The 23,916-nt window shown below is 45.0% G+C and overlaps 1 protein-coding gene and 1 long non-coding RNA gene across 2 annotated transcripts in view; one reads left to right on the top strand and one right to left on the bottom strand.

Moving 5' to 3' along the window:
* farp2 (FERM, RhoGEF and pleckstrin domain protein 2) overlaps positions 1 to 23,916 on the bottom strand; it is a 90,256-nt gene that overhangs the window by 42,534 nt on the left and 23,806 nt on the right. Inside the window, exons 3-14 of the mRNA XM_042322733.1 lie at positions 18,521 to 18,625; positions 15,254 to 15,296; positions 15,085 to 15,163; positions 14,139 to 14,236; positions 13,731 to 13,845; positions 7,651 to 7,798; positions 7,440 to 7,535; positions 4,995 to 5,158; positions 4,719 to 4,787; positions 4,583 to 4,640; positions 3,967 to 4,377; positions 3,668 to 3,935 (exon numbers count right to left, since the gene is read on the bottom strand). Coding sequence (XP_042178667.1) covers positions 3,668 to 3,935; positions 3,967 to 4,377; positions 4,583 to 4,640; positions 4,719 to 4,787; positions 4,995 to 5,158; positions 7,440 to 7,535; positions 7,651 to 7,798; positions 13,731 to 13,845; positions 14,139 to 14,236; positions 15,085 to 15,163; positions 15,254 to 15,296; positions 18,521 to 18,625 — 1,654 coding nt within the window. The remainder of the gene's footprint in view (positions 1 to 3,667; positions 3,936 to 3,966; positions 4,378 to 4,582; positions 4,641 to 4,718; positions 4,788 to 4,994; positions 5,159 to 7,439; positions 7,536 to 7,650; positions 7,799 to 13,730; positions 13,846 to 14,138; positions 14,237 to 15,084; positions 15,164 to 15,253; positions 15,297 to 18,520; positions 18,626 to 23,916) is intronic.
* LOC121846563 lies at positions 2,691 to 2,907 on the top strand. Its single transcript, XR_006083502.1, has 2 exons — positions 2,691 to 2,783; positions 2,868 to 2,907. It is a non-coding gene; the product is annotated as an uncharacterized LOC121846563 (long non-coding RNA).

Here is a 23,916-nt window from a genome sequence, read left to right as displayed (position 1 = left end):
GAGACTGTAGTAGCATAATATAAAGGCTCTATAAAAACACACATTGTAGTGCCTTTATAGGAGGGCTCTGGTCAAAAGTAGTGCACTATATAGGGAATAGGGTGCCATAGGGCTCTGGTCTAAAGTAGTGCACTATATAGGGAATAGGGTGCCATAGGGCTCTGGTCAAAAGTAGTGCACTATATAGGGAATAGGGTGCCATAGGGCTCTGGTCAAAAGTAGTGCACTATATAGGGAATAGGGTGCCATAGGGCTCTGGTCAAAAGTAGTGCACTATATAGGGAATAGGGTGCCATAGGGCCCTGGTCAAAAGTAGTGCACTATATAGGGAATAGGGTGCCATAGGGCTCTGGTCAAAAGTAGTGCACTATATAGGGAATAGGGTGCCATAGGGCTCTGGTCAAAAGTAGTGCACTATGTACAGGGAATAGGGTGCCATACATAGGGCTCTGGTCAAAAGTAGTGCACTATGTAGGGAATAGGGTGCCATACATAGGGCTCTGGTCAAAAGTAGTGCACTATGTAGGGAATAGGGTGTCATTTGGGCTCTGCAAACCATAGTTGAACTATCTTTAGGGAATAGGTGCCATACATAGGGCTCTGGTCAAAAGTAGTGCACTATGTAGGGAATAGGGTGCCATACATAGGGCTCTGGTCAAAAGTAGTGCACTATGTAGGGAATAGGGTGCCATACATAGGGCTCTGGTCAAAAGTAGTGCACTATGTAGGGAATAGGGTGCCATAGGGCTCTGGTCTAAAATAGTGCACTATGTAGGGAATATGGTGTCATTTGGGATGCAAACCATGTTGAATTTCTATCTTTAGCAGCAGTGTGCTATATATCTGTACGTTATAACAGTCCCCGAGGCCTGTATAACCTCTGACAGAGAATACACAGACATACTACTGGACTGTGTTACACTAATGAAGGAACATCATCGATTTCATTACTACCCCTGAGATCTGAGTGGTGTGACACAAATATTAATCTCCGATTCACAAAAAGCATTGTGACAATCACATATTGTTGCCTACTATTTAAAACTTTTTTTTTTTAAGTAAAATACTATACTGTAAGTTATGAAAAGTGCTGTTAAAATTAAAAATCCAATTTACTTTCAGGGGTGTTAAATTTATACAAAGAACACATATTCAAGTCACAGAGACGGCTACAGTCTGAATCCCCTGAATCAAAATCGATTATATTTAAAATGATATATTTAAAATCGATTATATTTAAAATGATATATTTAAAATGAAAGCTGGATCAAGTCTAAACCTGCATCCATGCAGGTCACAAGATCGAACCTCAACAACGGTGAACTAATATATTCTTCAGAATGACAGACAATCAATACTAATCATCTGGAGAAATATTCTCCTCCCAACATTCACGTCGCAATACATTTTAATGTCTTATTCTGAATAAGCAACACGTGGTCTTGAAAACATAAGAAATATTTTCCTTTAAAAAAAAGTTAAAGATTAAGGATTCAAAATGCAAAGTGCCTAACACTATAGAGCTGTGACACAAAGGCTAAATGCAAAGTGCCTAACACTATAGAGCTGTGACATAAAGGCTAAATGCAAAGTGCCTAACACTATAGAGCTGTGACACAAAGGCTAAATGCAAAGTTCCTAACACTATAGAGCTGTGACATAAAGGCTAAATGCAAAGTGCCTAACACTATAGAGCTGTGACATAAAGGCTAAATGCAAAGTGCCTAACACTATAGAGCTGTGACATAAAGGCTAAATGCAAAGTGCCTAACACTATAGAGCTGTGACATAAAGGCTAAATGCAAAGTGCCTAACACTATAGAGCTGTGACATAAAGGCTAAATGCAAAGTGCCTAACACTATAGAGCCGTGACATAAAGGCTAAATGCAAAGTGCCTAACACTATAGAGCTGTGACATAAAGGCTAAATGCAAAGTGCCTAACACTATAGAGCTGTGACATAAAGGCTAAATGCAAAGTGCCTAACACTATAGAGCTGTGACATAAAGGCTAAATGCAAAGTGCCTAACACTATAGAGCTGTGACATAAAGGCTAAATGCAAAGTGCCTAACACTATAGAGCTGTGACATAAAGGCTAAATGCAAAGTGCCTAACACTATAGAGCTGTGACACAAAGGCTAAATGCAAAGTGCCTAACACTATAGAGCTGTGACATAAAGGCTAAATGCAACGCACGGTCAAAGACTGTGTAGCGTAGTGGTACAGAAGAGCAGACAAAGAATAGAGTCACCATAATGGTACCGACAGATTCAAAACCACAAACAACTTTAGAGCAATTGCTGTATGCTAGGGGGATATAATAGCAACCGTATCCCATCAAATAACTCTCCAATTATTAAGTAAAGCCACATAGGCAAGCAATATTATATTCGTTCTATCCCTGCACTCGACCACTTAGGACTTCAGTATTGTGCTCTTACTGTTACTGAGCCGTGCGATGCAACGTGAGCTGATGGCTGTAATGCCAGACCACTGTTATGAGGCATAAAAAGGGTCTTAAAATATCTGGTTTCAATAACACAAGCAAGGCCAGCACCCATTAGCAGAGCTAGAGGGAGAACAGTCATTAGTAGGTAGGATGTCTGGATAAGTGCTACAATTGATCTGTTTAAAACAGGTCAAATGTGACTGGCTGGCTAGTAAAGGTCAAATGTGACTGGCTGGCTAGTAAAGGTCAAATGTGTCTGGCTGGCTAGTAAAAAGGCATCAAATGTGTCTGGCTGGCTAGTAAAGGTCAAATGTGTCTGGCTGGCTAGTAAAGGTCAAATGTCACTGGCTAGCTAGTAAAGGTCAAATGTCACTGGCTGGCTAGTAAAGGTCAAATGTCACTGGCTGGCTAGTAAAGGCCAAATGTCACTGGCTGGCTAGTAAAGGTCAAATGAGTCAGAAGAGGTGCCGTTCCCCAATCACAAAAATTAAAGATTCAAATCTGATTCAAAATGTTCCGCGAATATTCAAATCGTCGCCAAATCCACAATAATATTGTGTAACGTTAGCTAAGTAAGTAGTGTGACTGCCTATATAGGGTCTTCACATGTTAATGTGGGGGTCCACCACCAGAGGACTCCCCCAGGGCTAGGGCCTGCAGGTCATGACACTGCAGAAGGAACCCCTCAACCCCGCCTGGCCCTCCGGCTAGGGGATTGCTATAGAACAGATTCTGCTCAGGGGGCAGGCCGCTGTCTGAACCCCAGTCTGAGTCAGAATCGTCGCTGCCGTTAGCCGACCCCTCCGTGGTCGTAGGAGGATAGCTGAGGTGCTCCAGTTGCTCCAATAGGTCGCTGAACTGCACCGCCGAGCTAGTCTCCGAGCGGACTGAGTACGCCGGGAAGTTAACCATGGAGCTAGCCTCAGACGGGTTGTCAGAGCCCGGGAGGCGGAGGGAGGAGGAGAAGTCTGGCCCGTCGAAGCCCAGAGACCGGGAGTCACCTGCGGAACTAAGCCCCAGGTTGTCAAGAGAACTACACTCTGACCTGTTGTTAACCAGAGAGCTGGTTTCGGAGCGACCAACAACGCTGTGGTCAGAGAAGAGGTTAGTGTTGCTGTTCAGGTCCTCCAGACCCAAACTGACACCCCTGGTTTTAGTGAGGTCCCCACCACCACCACCCTCTGTGTAACCACCCTCCCCATAACAGCCATACTGACCCCACTTCTCCTCATAGCCGTAATAGGCCTCGGCCCCGCCGCCGTAGAACGACATCTCAGTGGGGTCGTCATCTATGAACTCCTCTGTGACATGGAGCTGGGTGTTAGCCAATGGGAACAGGGGCTTCTGCCTGGCTCGGAGAAGCTCCGCCTCAAACACATCAGCTGAGAGGAACACTCTCGTCTCCCCCCCTCCCCCCTCCCTGCACCTCGATCCCCATCCCCCACCCTGCTCACTACCCTCATTGCCATTTTGGGAGGGCTGCTGCTGCGGATGGGAAGCGCTACTCTCTACACACACAGACGAGGGGTTGCAGTCTCCTGCCACAGGGGAACTTGGGGCACCTTGTGAGAAGGCGTGGTGACATGGGGGATGTCGGTGGCCTTGTGGGGGTCCTCCTTCGCTGGGGGCTGGAGGGCCTGGCCAGATGTGGGGGCAGGAGCTGGGTCTCTTGCTGCTGGGGAGGAAGCTGTGTAGACTGGGCCTGTCTCTGGGGAGGAGGCTGTGTAGACTGGGCCTGGCTCTGTGTAGACTGGGCCTGGCTCTGGAGAGGAGGCTGTGTAGACTGGGCCTGGCTCTGGGGAGGCTGTATAGACTGTGCCTGGGGCTCCGGACGTGTGGGGGAGCTGAAGACTTGTATGGAGTGGAAGGACCCGGTCGCAGAGGATGGGGAACCTGGCGCCCGCAGGCTGTCATTGAACGAGAACGTCTGAAATGACATGAAAGAAAGAGGAGAGATGGGGAGAGAGGGTTCCATTAGTCTCCAACGACTCTGCACCTCCTTCCTAATATGCTTTAGCCTGTCGGAAAGGCCACTCACCGACCCGGTCGGAAAGGCCACTCACCGACCCGGTCGGAAAGGCCACTCACCGACCCGGTCAGAAAGATGCATTAGTCTTGGTAATCGCACTGACCTGTTTTGGCACATCGGGGGCCAGGGAGCGAGCCGACATCCTCACCTTACTGTTCCTCCTGACAGAGAGACAGGAGACCACATGAGAGTTAAACAGAGCTCAAAGACACAGAGAGACCAGAGACAGAGACACACACCTCTGATATGGTGTCCTCCTTGCTCCGCTGTCCTTCACATATTCCACTAGTTGCTTCTGGGTCCTCCCACTAAACCAGAAAGAGTCACAACACCATCAAACAACAATAGCACGAGCCATAGAGTCTCCTATGGGTTCAAGCTGTACACTCCATGGTTACACTTCACATCAGTGAACATTTTACCTCAACATAACGTCCATTTAAAAAAAAAAAAAGGTTTTTTAAACATTTTTAACAAAATCTACCTCCGTATGATTCAGCAGAAAGCAGAGATACCTGTATCTGAAGGACGATCCCCTACTAAAGAGAATGGCTTTGGACTTGGGCTGCGGCTGATCCAAGAGGCGGAAGAACGAGTGATGTTCCACACAATTCTTCCAGAAGATCTTGCACTGGTCCCGACTGACCATCTGAAACTCCAGGGTATCCTGATGAGGCCCCTACAATTCAAATATGGCCTTTAATTTTAAAAATTAAATACAAAATCGAACAATATGTACATGTCATCCCAAAGGATAGTTAAAAGCAGGAATTTTTAAAAAAACAGTTATTCCCAAAGTGGTCCAATATAATATTACTGGAATGCTAACGTCTACACTCATGAATGCTTACTGTAAACATGTACGGTGTATTTGGACAGTATTCACAAACTCCTTGAACTTTTCCCACATTTTGTTACATTACAAATCTTCTAAACTGGATTAAAATGAATAAAAATCCTCAATCTACACACAATACCCTATAAATGACCAAATGAAAACAGTTTTTTTTTTTATATATATATATAAATGTTTGCAGATGTATTAAAATATATATTTTTAAAACATTTATATGACTATTCAGACCCTTCGCTATGAGACTCGAAATTGAGCTCGGGTGTATCCGGTTTCCATGAATCATCCTTGAGATGTTTCTTCGACTTAGAGTCCACCTGGTGGTAAATTCAATTGATTGGACATGATTTGGAAAGGCAAACACCTGTCTATATCATGTCCATAGAAAAAATCAAGCCATGAGGTCGAAGGAATTGTCCGTAGAGCTCCGAGGTAGGATTGTGTCAAGGCACAGATCTGGGGAAGGGTAGCAAAACATTTCTGCAGCATTGAAGGTTCCCAAGAACACAGTGTGTTCCATCATTCTCAAATTGAGAAGTTTGGAATCACCAACACTCTACCTAGAGCTGGCCACCCAGCCAAACTGAGCAATAGGGGGAGAAGGGCCTTGGTCAGGGAGGTGACCAAGGAAACTGATGGTCACTCTGACAGAGCTCCAGAGTTCCTCTGAGGAGATGAACATTCCAGAAGGACAACCATCTATGCAGCACTCCACCAATCAGGCCTTTAGTCAGGATCAAGGGAAAGATGAAGAGCAAAGTACAGAGAAATCCTTGAGAAAGCCTTCTCCAAAGCGATCAGGACATCAGACTGGGGTGAAGGTTCACCTTCCAAAATGACAACAACCCAAAGCACACAGCCAAGACAATGCAGGAGTGGCTTCAGGACAAGTCTCAATGTCCTTGAGTGGCCCTGCCAGAGACCAGACTTGAACCAGTTCGAACATCCCCATCCAACCTGACAGAGCTTGAGAGGAGCTGCAGAGAAGGGGGAAAACTCCCCAAATACAGATGTGTCAAACTTGTTGCATCATACCCAAGACGACTCAAGGCTGTAATATCATTGCCAAAGGTGCTTCAACAAAGTACTGAGTAAAGGGTCTGAATACTTATGTAAATGTGATATTTGCAAACAATTATAAAACCTGTTTTTACTTAGTCATTGTGGGGGCATTGTGCGTAGATGGATTTTTAAAAAAATTAAAAATCCACTCATCAATTTTAGAATAAGGCTGTAACGTAACAAAATGTGGAACAAGTTGAGGGTTCTGAATACTTTCCGAATACACTGTATATGGCTAAAACTTGGCACAGACCTTCAGGATAAAAAACACAGATCCCTTTACATAGATTTGTAAAGACAGTTTTTTACTTTTTTCTTGTACAGGGTAGAGAACAACGCCAGACACTCTGAATGACACCCAATTAGCCAATTTGTGTTGAATCTGCAGATGCTACATCAATCTTTGGACTTACGAATTAATGATACAAGTAAAATGCCAAAGTTAAACATGATTAAAACTATAATGTTGATATCATACCTGTACATAGCCCACCTATAATTTAGCCCAAACAACTACCTTTTTCCCTACTGTATTTAATTTATTTATTTATTTATTTTGCTCCTTTGCACCCCATTATTTTTATTTCTACTTTGCACATTCTTCCACTGCAAATCTACCATTCCAGTGTTTTTACTTGCTATATTGTATTTACTTCGCCACCATGGCCTTTTTTGCCTTTTACCTCCTTTATCTCACCTCATTTGCTCACATCGTATATAGACTTGTTTATACTGTATTATTGACTGTATGTGTGTTTTACTCCATGTGTAACTCTGTGTCGTTGTATCTGTCGAACTGCTTTGCTTTATCTTGGCCAGGTCGCAATTGTAAATGAGAACTTGTTCTCAACTTGCCTACCTGGTTAAATAAAGGTGATATAAAAAAAATTAAAAAATCATGGATGGTCTATAAATTGGAGAGTGGTTACATTTCTCCAGCCCCATCCCTCAGTTTTTTACCAAAACAGGGACAAGAGAGAACACTTCATTTTTTTCCAACTGCTGATTGCCTCCAATGCTTTGATGACAGAAATACAGTACTCACATGAACCTCTGGGTATAGCTTGATCAGGAAGCGTTTCCTCTTGAAGCTCAGTTTTCGGATCTTGGACCAATTGAAGGTGTTTATTTTGGTGTTACCCTGGGAGAAAAATGAGACCGAAGACAAAAATCTGAAACCTGTGGGATGAGGCCTCGGGTGCATTCTCAGAGGTGGAGCGAGGTGTGTGTGTGTCAGCAGTAGAACTACAAGTCACCTGGAAGACCTGCAGGCCTATGTGAGCCACGGCCAGGTTGATCTTCGTTCCCTCGCGGTCAGCTGCTGGGTGGAAACGGACGCCGTACATCTCCAGTTTACGGGCGATCTCCAGAACCTGAAAGTCTGAGTCGGCTGGAGTCTGCCCGCTGGGGGGGGGGGACACACAGGGGATGTTGAGTTCTGTTCACTTCAGGTCAGTGGAAGTTTGTCTTTGCAAACAAGAATGTCTATTCGTCAGTTCCATCCCTGGCTCACTTTATTGGTCTTATTTATGAATGTCTCATATGAGCGAGGATGTGGATAAACTGAATATTAACAGTCTACTTGGTATTTACAACCTATAGAAAGATCAGAGAGAACGGCTGGCTGGCTGTTGAACTTACAAAATGGCTGACGTGTGTCAACATGAGTTGTGGTGATTCTCCTGAGTAGAAGAGTGACTCTAGCAATAAAAATAAAGACAATGACTATAAATCCCCCGAAAGCTCCCATCCCCAGCCCTAACCTCTTACAAGGACTTAAATGAAAACATGTCAAAATGTTTGACTAACAGCATGTTGGAGAAGAGGAAAGCCATCCAATCACCAATCATCTCAATGTTTTCTAGTAGAGCGCACGCGAGTGTGTGTGTGTACAAACTAATCATGATGCTCGTCTTTGGTTAGTAGGGTGGCAGTATGCCAGATCATCACCCAGCATTCTAATTTTGTTCATCCTTTAAGCTGTGAAATCTCCTTATGCCCCTCCTCCTGCCCTCCTCTCCCCTCCTGGCTGTCTGGCTAATCAAATAGCCTGGCCTGACACGAGGGGGATTAGATCAGGGTGCTAGGGAGGCTAGGAGCCATGCACAAGCCATAGTCTGAGTCCCAAATGGCACCCTATTCCCAGTATAGTCCACTACTTTTGACCAGGGCCCTTAAGGAATAGAATGCCATATGGGACACAGCCAGAGCGTCCTCCCCAACAGCCAGAGCTTCCTCCCCAACAGCAACAGCCAGAGGGGGGAGATAACCCACCACCCTGCCTGCCAACCTAGGAGCTGCTACATCAATAGCTATGTTTCCATTAACTTGTCCACTGATTTTGTTGTCTACATGTAGAATGTTTCCGTCTAACGGTCTTGCGTCAATAGCCTGCTAGGGCGAGTTTCCGTCTAACGGTCTTGCGTCAATAGCCTGCTAGGGCGAGTTTCCGTCTAACGGTCTTGCGTCAATAGCCTGCTAGGGCGAGTTTCCGGTTTTGCTCAATAGCCTGCTAGGGCCTTGGTCTTGTCAATAGCCTGCTAGGGCGACGGCCTTTCCGCCTCTCACCTGCTAGGGCCTTGCGTCAATAGCCTGCTAGGGCGAGTTTCCGTCTCACGGCCTTGCGTCAATAGCCTGCTAGGGCGAGTTTCCGTCTCACGGCCTTGCGTCAATAGCCTGCTAGGGCGAGTTTCCGTCTCACGGCCTTGCGTCAATAGCCTGCTAGGGCGAGTTTCTGTCTAACGGCCTTGCGTCAATAGCCTGCTAGGGCGAGTTTCCATCTAACGGCCTTGCGTAGATAAAAACAGCATGACGTAACAATGTCACACCTAATTACATGGATATTTTTTTACAGTTGAAATGTTTCCATTACAAAATCTACATTAATAAATTGGAGACAGCCTGTATGCCCTCCCCACCTATCTGTTTCATGTCTCAAACAGCCGGCGAAAGTCAGCATGGATAGAATGCAAGAATTGTTTGGCCAAGTTTTAATAATTGTCATGTGCCAACGTATCACCACAACCTGGGACATGGTGAAGATTTGGATGGTGAAACTTGCATTCCAGGCCAACCAGAAAAGCAAGTCGAAGCAATTCAAGCATTATAGAAAGTCAGGATGATCCTTGTCCTGCAAATAAACTTTTTTTTTTTTTAATTGTGGAAAAGGTTTTATTTAGCAAGAAGTACGTATTTGGAATTAAGTTTAGTGGAGTATTATAGTGTTATAATTGTAAAGAAGTTAGACACCCATTGGTCACACAACATTTTTGTTCATCTTTAAAAAATATATATATCCTATACATCTGTCCATTGCATATGATGCAAAGATTTCTTCTGCAACATTGCTTTTGGGGAATAAACCTGGGTCAATGGAAACCTGCATATTGTCACTCTGAGGAGAGAAGAGGAGAGGCAGTGTGCATTCCAAATGCAATCCTGTTTCCTTTATAGTGCACTACTTCTAACCAGGGCCCAGAGAGACCACAGTCTATAGAAAAGGAGTGGAAAGTCACTAGAAGCTCAAGGAAGGGTGTTTGAACAGGCAGGCTGAAAATGTGGGAAAGGGTAGTGAGCTAGAACACCCAGATTACCACGAAGAGCCCTTTGAATTCTGAACAGCTGCCAGACTCAACTCCTCCCAGAGACACAGTCGCATTTAGTTGTCTATTGACTACGTTTTGTGTGCGATTTTAAAAAGTGTCTATGTCAGCAGAAATATCTGAGATAACTTTTTACCTAAAAAGGAACGTTAACACAGGTTTATGGAAATCCAAATAAACCTCGTTTGTAATCTTTTTATCAAGCTATTCAAAGCAATTTTGTGCTGCCTGAACCACTTGTAAAACAAACTAAAAAAAGTCTATGTCCAAGATGACTCCGGGACATTAGCTTCGAACAATAAGACGTTCAGTGCTGGAGGTGAAGCAGACGATCTGAAACAGCTAAAACAAATGAAGCTGAACCCAAGATGCATAAGGTGCCATATGAGTCTGCGTCCCATATAGCACCTTATTCCCTATATAGTGCACTAGTTTTGACAAGGGGACTGCAGGACAACAAACACCCGGAGCCACGGCCGGAATTCCCCAAGGCAGCCATTTAGGCCCCTTGCTTTAAAAAAAATGTTTTACTACCAACATGCCATTGACTGAGTAAAGCCAGAGTGTCTATGTATGTGGATGACTCAACACTATACACTTCAGCAACTGAAAATGATTGCAACCCTCAACAAAGAGCTACAGTTAGTTTCAGAGTGGGTGGCAAGGAATAAGTTAGCCCTAAATATGTCCAAAACTAAAAGCATTGCATTTGGAACAAAACACTCACTAAACCCTAAAACTCAACTAAGTCTTGTAATAAATCATGCGGAAATTGAGCAAGTCGAGATGTCATGGTCAAAACATATTGATGCAGTAGTAGCTAAGATGGGGAGTAGTCTGTCCATAAAAAAGAGCTGCTCTACCTTCTTAACAGCACTATCAACAAGGCAGGTCCTACAGGCCCTAGTTTTGTCACACCTGGACTACTGTTCAGTTGTGTGGTCAGGTGCCAGAAAAAAAGGACTAAGGAAAATTGCAATTGGCTCAGAACAGGGCAGCACGGCTGGTCCTTGGACATACACAGAGAGCTAATATTAATAATATGCATGTCAATCTCTCCTGGCTGAAAGTGGAGGAGAGATGGACTTCGTCACTACTTGTATTTATAAGAGGTTGACAAATTGAATGCACCGAGCTGTCCATTTAAACTATTGGCACACAGTTTGGACACCCATGCATACCCCACAAGATATGCCACCAGAGGTCTCTTCACAGTCCCCAAGTACAGAACAGACTATGGGAGGTGCACAGAACTACATAGAGCCATGACTACATGGAACTCTATTCCAAGCAGTATAATTACATTTTAAAAAACAGATTTTAAAAAATACCTTATGGAACAGCGGGGACTGTGAAGCAACACAAACATTTGGCACAGACACATGCATACACACACGATAACATACGAATGGATTTAGTACTGTAGATATGAGGTAGTGGTGGAGTAGGGGCCTGAGAGCACACAGTGTGTTGTAGATATGAGGTAGTGGTGGAGTAGGGGCCTGAGGGCACACAGTGTGTTGTAGATATGTGGTAGTGGTGGAGTAGGGGCCTGAGGGCACACAGTGTGTAGTGAAGTCTGTGAATGTATTGTAATGTTTTAAAAATTGTATAAACTGCCTTCATGTTGCTGGACCCCAGGAAGAGTAGCTGCTGCTTTGGCAGGAACTAATGGGGATCCAGAATAAATACAAATACCCCGCTATCATCCAGAAGGCGAGGTCAGTACAGGTGCATAAAAGCTGGGACCAAGAGAGAAAAAAACCCAGCTCGGGGCCATCAGACTGTTAAACAGCCATTACTAGGCAGCTTCCACCCAGTTATGTAACCCTGCACCTTAGAGGCTGCTGCCCTATATACAGAGACATGGAACACCGGCCACTCCACTAACGGGAACACCGGCCACTCCACAACAGGGAACACCGGTACTGGTGGATAACGGGAACACCGGCCACTCCAATAACGGGAACACCGGCCACTCCAATAACGGGAACACCGGCCACTCCACTGTGGGAACACCGGCCACTCCACTAACGGGAACACCGGCCACTCCACTAACGGGAACACCGGCCAATCCACTAACGGGAACACCGGCCACTCCACTAACGGGAACACCGGCCACTCCACTAAGTGTGGTGGAGTGGGGCCCGGAGGGCACACAGTGGAACACCGGCCACTCCACTAACGGGAACACACGTGCCACTCCAATAACGGGAACACCGGCCACTCCAATAACTGGGAACACCGGCCACCCACTAACAAATACCCCGGAACACCAGAAGGCACTCCACTAACCAAGGAACACCGGCCATCCACTGTTAAACAGGAACACCAGCTTCCACTCCACTAACGGGAACACCTTAGAGCCACTCCAATAAGAGACATGGAACACCGGCCACTCCAATAACGGGAACACCGGACACTCCAATAACGGGAACACCGGCCACTCCACTAACGGGAACACCGGCCACTCCACTAACGGGAACACCGGCCACTCCAATAACGGGAACACCGGCCACTCCAATAACGGGAACACCGGCCACTCCAATAACGGGAACACCGGCCACTCCAATAACGGGAACACCGGCCACTCCAATAACGGGAACACCGGCCACTCCAATAACGGGAACACCGGCCACTCCAATAACGGGAACACCGGCCACTCCACTAACGGGAACACCGGCCACTCCACTAACGGGAACACCGGCCACTCCAATAACTGGAACACCGGCCACTCCACTAACGGGAACACCGGCCACTCCAATAACGGAAACACCGGCCACTCCAATAACGGAAACACCGGCCACTCCAATAACGGAAACACCGGCCACTCCAATAACGGAAACACCGGCCACTCCAATAACGGGAAACACCGGCCACTCCAATAACGGAAACACCGCCACTCCAATAACGGAAACACCCAATAACGGGACTCCAATAACGGAAACACCGGCCACTCCAATAACGGAAACACCGGCCACTCCAATAACGGAACACCGGCCACTCCAATAACGGGAACACCGGCCACTAATAATGTTTACATATTTTGCCTTACTCATATGTATACTGTATCCTACCGTATTCTAGTCAATGCCACTCCTACACATTACTCATCCTAATATTTATATATTCCTTAATTCCATTCTTATGCTTTTAGTTTTGTGTTTGTTGTTGAGAATTGCTAGATATTATTACACTGTTGGAGCTAGAAACACAAGCATTTCGCTACACCCACAATAACATCTGCTAAACACGTGATATGATGAGGGTGCCATTTAGGACACAAGCGGATAAGACACTGGTTGAGGTTACTGGGGAGTACTGGCATGTACCTGTTAGAAGAAACCTGTAACTCATGACGTAGAGAGACGAAGACTCCTGCTTCCAAGGATGAAATTCATTCATGTTGTGAAGTGTTGAAGTTAAACAAAAAAGGACCTTTCATGTCCTCTCAAAACATTGGAAAAAAGTGACAAGAAATATATATCCGTCGTCAGTACAACGTGGAAATCGCACTGCCAATAGCAAGGAGCGAAATGAACACAGACTGAGTATGCAGTACAGAGACAGCCTAGTCCCAGATCGGTTTGTGTCGTCTTGCCAACTCCTATAATCATTGTCATGCAGATAGACAAAGGAGTTGGTTGTACAATACAAACAGGTCTGGGACCAGGCTAGGACAGAGGTTAGTTTCCCTGGGTGTGAGGAGAGGACAGAAGGGCGTAGCGACTCACAGGTGTCTGTAGTGCAGTTCCATGATCCTCTCCTGTATCCTCTCCTGATTGGGCAGCAGCTTGTTCAGCTTCAGGAAGTCCCTGTCCGCCATGTCGTCATAGTCCCCTATCTCCGCTGTGATTGGAGGAGAGGGAGGCGGCTTTATAAATGCAGCAACATAGCACCATGTCAATAATGCTACTAAAAAAAGGTAATCAAAATCAGATTTATCCACCGTCAATATAAATGTGTATGTAATGCAGCTATAACGGTTGTTTATTTGATAACACTTTATAGAAAGGGTAGCCTTTAGGGACAAACTTCATAACACATTCATAATCAGTACATACTGTACACGCTCTTCAAAATAAAGCATCATCGTTTATCTACGACACGAGACGAAAAAGACCCTGTATCATCAGACCTACATTGAAGGAGATGTGAGGCCAGCAGGGAAGCAGTGTTTTCTGTACAGCTCAACCTGCCCTCTAGCAGGTCTCGCTTCATCTGCAGGGAGAACAGGTACCTGGGGGAAACACACACACACACAGGGCTTTAGTTTACGCTGCTTTTTCAATATGGACACCGGTGTGTTACAATGAAGTATACACCCTGGTGTACTAGAGATATCGTGTTTCCATGTCTAGGGCCAACAGGTAGCTGGGAAGGGTAGGACTTTAGTGAAACAGGGGCAGGACTTTAGTGAAACAGTTAGTGCATTAGAGGAAAATAGTGAAGGGGTCTGAATACTTTCCCAAATGCACGTGTGTAAACACAGGTCAGGACTTTAGTTTATAGTGTACATCTGGTCATCGGCCTCTATAATAATAACCATAACGCCCGGTTAAGCTCGTCAACGTCATCAGCTTTTTGCAAAAATAACGACTGAACAATTAAAAAGTGTGTCCTGTTCATGTTTATTGCGACTACGGCACAGAGGATGTCTCAAATGGCACCCTATTCCCTATATAGTGCACTACTTTTGACCCAAATGGCACCCTATTCCCCATTTAGTGCACTACTTTTGACCCAAATGGCACCCTAATCCCCATATAGTACACTACTTTTGACCCAAATGGCACCCTATTCCCTATATAGTGCACTACTTTTGACCCAAATGGCACCCTATTCCCTATATAGTGCACTACTTTTGACCCAAATGGCACCCTATTCCCTATATAGTGCACTACTTTTGACCCAAATGGCACCTTATTCCCTTTATAGTGCACTACTTTTGACCCAAACGGCACCCTATTCCCTATATAGTGCACTACTTTTGACCCAAATGGCACCCTATTCCCCATATAGTGTACCACAAGTAGTACACTAAATAAAAGTGCCATTTGAGACACAGAGAGTGAGGGACAATCAGACCTAGTGTACTCTTCCTGCAGCTGACCAGGGTCAGGGGGAAAGAACTTCACGGACAGCCTGAAGAGGGTGTTCATGGGTCCTGAAACAAACAAACAGACGTTAAAAACTACACCTCACAATAAGTCCAGTTCTGTTGTGTTAAAAATGCGTCATGTCTGTGTGAACTTACTCTTCACTTGTTTCACAACAAGCTTCGTGGGTTCCAACCAAACCTGAAAAAAAATATATATTTTTTTTACCGATGAGCCTTAATTATCATTTAAAAAAAGGAATGCTTGAGAGCTTAGGAAACATAGTCCTTCCTCTCTGTGCTGTTTGTGGCCTAGTGGGTCCAAGAGAAAGTACTGTCCAACAGTCATAATTCAGGCGTGATGGGACCACAGCTATGTAGATGGCTGTCTTGGTGACAGTGGTGGATGCTGTGAGTGACAGTTGAGGGGCGGGGTTCGGGAGTATTTGAGGGTTGGCTCCATAGCCACATGGCGGAGCCCCCCCCACCCCTCTCACTTCATCACATCTGGGGCCTTGATGGAGAGAGGAATGCACCTTCTATTCCTACACAGTTCACACCTCTATAGCAGTCCTTATCTCCTCTCTATATGAAAGGACACAGGACAGCAGGAGTCGTGTCGTTAAGACAACAGCCACCCAGGATAACCTTTGACCTTAGGTGAGGAAAGGACATCAGCAACATATAGGAAAGGATTCCAGTTGAAAGATCACTTTCAAAATTGTGGAAGGTCAAAACCAGGGATGGGCAACTGGCAGCCCCTTTTTTTGTGTATGCCCAAACTCCGGGGTCTCAACTTATTGTTGACAGTTAGAATAGTGGAACACACAAGGTACAATTCAAAAAAGAACACTGTGGTTGTTTATCACCAGTATGTCGTTATGTCACCGAGTCACTTAACTAGCCCATTGTTAGCACATTTTTTTTCTTTGGATTGGTAAATGAGTCTAGCGGCCAGCTATCTAAACTTGTAGTAAGCATGCTCAAATTACCAACCAGGGTGGGGCCCGTTGCAAGCATTTGCCTCCACCCTATATCAAAATTGTAAGAAATGTGCTTTACAACTTAAATTGTTTCTCTTCACATTCACGGGGGGGGACTTTGTGGCCCCCACCCCCATCAAAGTTGCCCATCCCTGGTCTAAACTATGGAGCATCCATCTCTACAGTTTCTACAGCATTTTTGTCCTGGTGTTATGGATTCAGATCGAGTGCACCTCAACTGCTATGGTCTCCATGACAATACTCCTTTCACAAATCTGACAGCAGGTCAGGAAAGATGTGTAACGGGTGATAAGGTTTTTTTTTATTAAGAAGTTGGCTTTTAGATTGCCTTAACTGTGATCCGACTGAACCGCCGACCTCCCCGACCTCCCCTGGACAGACCACAGGATGGATCCAGTGAACCTCGCAGGCATCTGAAAACGTCCCTGAGTCGGTCCTCTTTGAACAAGGCATCCTACCGGTCTCCCATGTGTCTGAGATTCCTTTTCATTCACCTTAACAGTCTCCCATGTGTCCGAAATTCCTTTTCATACATCCTAACAGTCTCCCATGTGTCTGAAATTCCTTTTCATTCATCCTAACAGTCTCCCATGTGTCCGAAATTCCTTTTCATACATCTTAATTAAGACAGGATTTTTTTACACCACATCCGGGCCATTTTTATGTACAGTACGAGTCAAAGGTTTGGACACACCTACTCATTCAAAGGTTTTTTTTAATTTATTTTTTACTATTTTCTACATTGTAGAATAATAGTGACGACATCAAAACTATGAAATAACACATGGAATCATGTAGTAACCAAAACAGTTCTAAATCAAAATATATTTTATTTGAGATTCCTCAAAGTAGCCACCCTTTTCCTTGATGACAGCTTTGCACACTCTTGGCATTCTCTCAACCAGCTTCACCTGGAGTGCTTATCCAACAGTCTTGAAGGAGTTGGCACATATGCTGAGCACTTGTTGGCTGCTTTTCCTTCACTGTGATCCCAAACTCAATTGAGATGGTTAAGGTCGGGTGACTGTGGAGGCCAGGTCATCTGATGCAGCACTAAAACTCTCCTTCTTGGTCAAATAGCCCTTACACAGCCTGGAGATGTGTTGGGTCATTGTCCTGTTGAAAAACAAATGATAGCCCCACTAAGCACAAACCAGATGGGATAGAGTATTGCTGCAGAATGCTGTTGTAGCCATGCTGGTTAAGTGTGCCTTGAATTCTAAATGAATCACCGACAGTGTCACTAGCAAAGCACTCGCACACCATCACACCTCCTCCATGAACCACACATGCGGAGATCATCCTTTCACCGACTCTGCGTCTCACAAAGACACGGCGGTTGGAACCAAAAATCTACAATTTGGACTCAGACCAAAAGGACAGATTTCCACCGGTCTCATGTCCAGTGCTCGTGTTTCTTGGCCAAAGCCAGTCTCTTCTTATTGGTGTCCTTTAGTAGTGGTTTCTTTGCAGCAATTCGACCACGAAGGCCATGATTCATGCAGTCTCCTCTGTACCGTTGATGTTGAGATGTGTCTGTTACTTGAACTCTGTGAAGCATTTATTTGGCCTGCAATTTCTGAAGCTGGTAACTCTAATGAACGTATCATCTGCAGCAGAGGTAACTCTGGGTCTTCCTTTCCTGTGGCAGTCCTCACATGAGCCAGTTTCATCATAGAGCTGGATGGTTTTTGCGACTGCACTTGAAGAAACATTCACGGGTCTAGAAATGTTCCCCAATGACTGACTTTCATGTCTTAAAGTAATGATGCACTGTCATTTCTCTGATTATTTGAGCTGTTCTTGCCATAATATGGACTTGGTCTTTTACTAAATAGGGCTATCTTCTGTATACCACCCCTACCTTGTCACAACACAACTGATTGGCTCAAATGCATTAAGAAGGAAAGAAATTTCGCAAATTAACAAGGCATTCCAGGTGACTACCTCATGAAGCTGGTTGAGAGAAAGCCAAAAGTGTGGAAAACTGTCATCTAGGCAAAGGGTTGCTACTATATTTTGATTTGTTTAACACTTTGGTTACTACATGACTCCATGTGTGTTATTTAATTGTTTGATGTCTTCACTATTATTCTACAATATATAAAATAGTCAAATTTAAAAAATTTAAACCTGGAATGAGTAGGTGTGTACAAACTTGACTAGTACTGTATGTTCCAATAACATCCAGTTCTTAACATTTTATTTGGGTGCTTTACAAACAAGTTCAAACCAATACTCTGCAGAGCAAGGAGATGCCATGTGTCTGAAGTCTAGAGAGCAGCTGAGAAAATACTGACTTTTAAAACTCCCAGGATCCTCTAGGACTTTCCCTTCTGTAGAGAATCATCAAAACAGCTTATTTCCCAGTGATCTCATTCATCAAGTTCAAGAACAAGTCATAGTTAGTTCGAGTACCTACCCAGCTCATCTGCATGTTCTGGAACTCTAGGCCAAAGTAATCACTCTCCATTAGGTTGCTCCTCCGGAACACATCAGAGAGAAGAGTCTGTCCGTCAGCTCTGGACTACAGGAGACAACAGAGAGAACATCACCACTTTCTGTGAGAACAAAGATTTTATGACATGAACAATGCAGACTATCCCCGTCTAGATTTACAGCACCTTGTCTGAACACAAATACTGGTCAATTGTTCACAAGTCAGTGATTAAAAAAAAGAAATACAATGTCTAGTGGTTCTCCAATAACTAACCTGCACTCATAATATAGCACACAAGTCAATCAAGGTAATTTATTCTCGGTCTGAATATGACAAAGGGAGTCATTCAGGTTACATAACGTAATTTGCATTTGAGTCATAATCTGTTATAAGGCTTGAGAACACAGTTGAGGTGAGAGTCTGTCGGATAGCAGTACCAGTGACCTGGCTGTCTGTATGTCAGTCGGATAGCAGTACCAGTGGCCTGACAGCAGTACCAGTGGCCTGACAGCAGTACCAGTGGCCTGACAGCAGTACCAGTGGCCTGACAGCAGTACCAGTGGCCTGACAGCAGTACCAGTGGCCTGACAGCAGTACCAGTGGCCTGACAGCAGTACCAGTGGCCTGACAGCAGTACCAGTGGCCTGACAGCAGTACCAGTGGCCTGACAGCAGTACCAGTGGCCTGACAGCAGTACCAGTGGCCTGACAGCAGTACCAGTGGCCTGACAGCAGTACCAGTGGCCTGACAGCAGTACCAGTGGCCTGACAGCAGTGGCCGCTGGCCATGGGAAGTCGTTCGCTTGAGTTGTGTGTGTCAACAAATAACAGGATTGGTGATTGATTCTTTCTCTTCTAAAAATGCACAACCTAACTAAACAGGCCCTTCCCTGGACCTGAACCGAGAACTGTACATGGGAGGGGAATGGAAAGAAACTCTCCCATCCTTCAGTATACCTTTACAACGCTGTTGGGTTTGTTTTCGCTAAGTGCTTCACTAATTACTCCGAACCAGGAATAGACTTCAGCGGTATACCGTGTATACTGGGGGTATTTTGAGCAGGAAGGTATGAAAATCTGGATACCGGCCAACCCTAACGAGGAACACACTGCAGTTGGGGTTTGGAATCCTAACCCGTGACTTCCATAGAAAATTATAGTGTGAGACATCTGGTTGTAATTTAAAATTGTATTTTTAAAAACCTTATAAAAAAAGTTCTGGTTTGCATTGGCAACACTACCATTACATCTCTCCGTTTCCACAAAGACTAGGGAGATAATGCAAGTAGCCTTAAAAATATGTCCTCCAGGGATTTAAAAAAAAAAAAACTTTTCCTGTTGAAAAGTAATATCTCAAGTATAAATACAGTAGAGTACGTCAAACTCGTTCCACAGAGGGGCGGGTGGCTGCTGGTTTTCGCTCCTCCCTTGTACTTAATTGAGGAATTAAGGTCACTGATTAGTAAATTTACTCCCCCCTCACCTGGTTTCCTAGGTCTTAATTGAAAGGAGAAACCAAAAACCAGCAGACACTCGGCCCTCCATGGAATGAGTTTGACACTTTTGCACTAAAGGGTGAAAAAAAACAACGTTTTGAGCAAAATAGCGTTTTGTTTTTTTGTTAAAGACAACTTGAAAGGAGTAGGACATTCAATGACGTGGTCTGATAGGAAGAAGAAAGCACCCCCCCCCTCCATGTCATGACTTACCTGGACCACCTGTTGAGATGTGCCTTTTTTGTTAAGGAAATCAGGTGTTAAATAGAGGTGAAAAGGAGGCCGAAGTGCCACTTTAAGGCCTTTCTTTGGGGTTGATATGGTCTAAATCACACGCAGACAGATTCAGAATCATTCTTATAACGTTTGTTTAAAAATGTCTGCCAGATGTACAAAGCCAGTGATACACTATATAATTATATAAAGACTACGGCATAATTTTTTTTTTTTTAAGGGACATTTTGACTTCGTAACCGTCGACTGGGAGTTGATTTAACGTTAACCCTATTCAAAAACAACAAGCCTTTCGTTACCCCACTTTGATAAACTTCCGGCGCCGACAGAGATGGCCGCCTCGCTTCGCATTCCTAGGAAACTATGCAGTTTGTTTTTTTACGTGTTATTTCTTACACTAGTACCCCAGGTCATCTTAGGTTTCATTACATACAGCCGAGAAGAACTACTGAATATAAGATCAGCGTCAACTCACCATCAGTACGACCAAGAATATGTTTTTCGCGATGCGGATCCTGTGTTCTGCCTTACAACCAGTGCAACGGAGTGGATTACATGCAGCGGCCCAAAAAAACGACTCAGAAAAAGAGGGAAACGAAGCGGTCTTCTGGTCAGACTCCGGAGACGGGCACACCGTGCACCACTCCCTAGCATTCTTCTTGCCAATGTCCAGTCTCTTGACAACAAGGTTGATGAAATCCGAGCAAGGGTAGCATTCCAGAGGGACATCAGAGACTGTAACGTTCTCTGCTTCACGGAAACATGGCTAACTGGAGAGACGCTATCCGAAGCGGTGCAGCCAGCGGGTTTCTCCACGCATCGCGCCGACAGAAACAAACATCTTTCTGGTAAGAAGAGGGGCGGGGGCGTATGCCTTATGACTAACGTGACATGGTGTGATGAAAGAAACATACAGGAACTCAAATCCTTCTGTTCACCTGATTTAGAATTCCTCACAATCAAATGCAGACCGCATTATCTACCAAGAGAATTCTCTTCGATTATAATCACAGCCGTATATATCCCCCAAGCAGACACATCGATGGCTCTGAACAAACTTTATTTAACTCTCTGCAAACTGGAAACGATTTATCCGGAGGCTGCATTCATTGTAGCTGGGGATTTTAACAAGGCTAATCTGAAAACAAGACTCCCTAAATTTTATCAGCATATCGATTGCGCAACCAGGGGTGGAAAGACCCTGGATCATTGTTACTCAAACTTCCGCGACGCATATAAGGCCCTGCCCCGCCCCCCTTTCGGAAAAGCTGACCACGACTCCATTTTCTTGATCCCTGCCTACAGACAGAAACTAAAACAAGAAGCTCCCACGCTGAGGTCTATCCAACGCTGGTCTGACCAAGCTGACTCCACACTCCAAGACTGCTTCCATCACGTGGACTGGGAGATGTTTCGTATTGCGTCAGATAACAACATTGACGAATACGCTGATTCGGTGTGCGAGTTCATTAGAACGTGCGTTGAAGATGTCGTTCCCATAGCAACGATTAAAACATTCCCTAACCAGAAACCGTGGATTGATGGCAGCATTCGTGTGAAACTGAAGGCGCGAACCACTGCTTTTAATCAGGGCAAGGTGTCTGGTAACATGACTGAATACAAACAGTGCAGCTATTCCCTCCGCAAGGCTATCAAACAAGCTAAGCGCGAGTACAGAGACAAAGTAGAATCTCAATTCAACAGCTCAGACACAAGAGGCATGTGGCAGGGTCTACAGTCAATCACGGACTACAGGAAGAAACCCAGCCCAGTCACGGACCAGGATGTCTTGCTCCCAGGCAGACTAAATAACTTTTTTGCCCGCTTTGAGGACAATACAGTGCCACTGACACGGCCTGCAACGAAAACATGCGGTCTCTCCTTCACTGCAGCCGAAGTGAGTAAGACATTTAAACGTGTTAACCCTCGCAAGGCTGCAGGCCCAGACGGCATCCCCAGCCGCGCCCTCAGAGCATGCGCAGACCAGCTGGCCTGTGTGTTTACGGACATATTCAATCAATCCCTATACCAGTCTGCTGTTCCCACATGCTTCAAGAGGGCCACCATTGTTCCTGTTCCCAAGAAGGCTAAGGTAACTGAGCTAAACGACTACCGCCCCGTAGCACTCACATCCGTCATCATGAAGTGCTTTGAGAGACTAGTCAAGGACCATATCACCTCCACCCTACCTGACACCCTAGACCCACTCCAATTTGCTTAACACAGTGCACAATATAGGAAATAGGTGCCATTTGGGACACAGCCTGTGTCAGAGGTAGAGGTAGAGTCAGAGTCAGAGGTAGAGTCAGAGGTAGAGTCAGAGGTAGAGTCAGAGGTAGTGTCAGAGGTAGTGTCAGAGGTAGTGTCAGAGGTAGTGTCAGAGGTAGAGGTAGAGTCAGAGGTAGAAGTAGAGTCAGAGGTAGAGTCAGAGGTATAGATAGTGTCAGAGGTAGAGGTAGTGTCAGAGGTAGAGGTAGTGTCAGAGGTAGAGGTAGAGTCAGAGGTAGTGTCAGAGGTAGAGTCAGAGGTAGAGTCAGAGGTAGAGTCAGAGGTAGAGTCAGAGGTAGAGTCAGAGGTAGAGTCAGAGGTAGTGTCAGAGGTAGTGTCAGAGGTAGAGGTAGTGTCAGAGGTAGAGGTAGAGTCAGAGGTAGTGTCAGAGGTAGAGGTAGTGGTAGAGGTAGAGTCAGAGGTAAAGTCAGAGGTAGAGTCAGAGGTAGAGTCAGAGGTAGAGGTAGTGTCAGAGGCAGTGTCAGAGGCAGAGGTAGTGTCAGAGGCAGTGTCAGAGGCAGAGGTAGTGTCAGAGGCAGAGGCAGTGTCAGAGGCAGAGGTAGTGTCAGAGGCAGAGGTAGTGTCAGAGGTAGAGGTAGTGTCAGAGGTTTAAAAATAAAATAAAAACATTCCTTAGAGACGAGCAGAGAGCCATGTCAAAAACATTCCTTATAGACGAGCAGAGAGCCATGTCAAAAACATTCCTTAGAGACAAGCAGAGAGCCATGTCAAAAACATTCCTTATAGACAAGCAGAGAGCAATGTCAAAAACATTCCTTAGAGACGAGCAGAGAGCCATGTCAAAAACATTCCTTAGAGACGAGCAGAGAGCCATGTCAAAAACATTCCTTAGAGACAAGCAGAGAGCCATGTCAAAAACATTCCTTAGAGACGAGCAGAGAGCCATGTCAAAAACATTCCTTAGAGACGAGCAGAGAGCCATGTCAAAAACATTCCTTAGAGACGAGCAGAGAGCCATGTCAAAAACATTCCTTAGAGACAAGCAGAGAGCCATGTCAAAAACATTCCTTAGAGACAAGCAGAGAGCCATGTCAAAAACATTCCTTAGAGACAAGCAGAGAGCCATGTCAAAAACATTCCTTAGAGACAAGCAGAGAGCCATGTCAAAAACATTCCTTAGAGACGAGCAGAGAGCCATGTCAAAAACATTCCTTAGAGACAAGCAGAGAGCCATGTCAAAAACATTCCTTAGAGACAAGCAGAGAGCCATGTCAAAAACATTCCTTAGAGACAAGCAGAGAGCCATGTCAAAAACATTCCTTAGAGACAAGCAGAGAGCCATGTCAAAAACATTCCTTAGAGACGAGCAGAGAGCCATGTCAAAAACATTCCTTATAGACAAGCAGAGAGCCATGTCAAA

Source organism: Oncorhynchus tshawytscha, linkage group LG05 (assembly GCF_018296145.1).
Source record: "Oncorhynchus tshawytscha isolate Ot180627B linkage group LG05, Otsh_v2.0, whole genome shotgun sequence".
Classification (NCBI taxonomy): Eukaryota; Metazoa; Chordata; class Actinopteri; order Salmoniformes; family Salmonidae; genus Oncorhynchus; species Oncorhynchus tshawytscha.
Note: the sequence above shows the minus strand (reverse complement) of the source record. Positions and strands in the feature narration are given on the sequence as shown.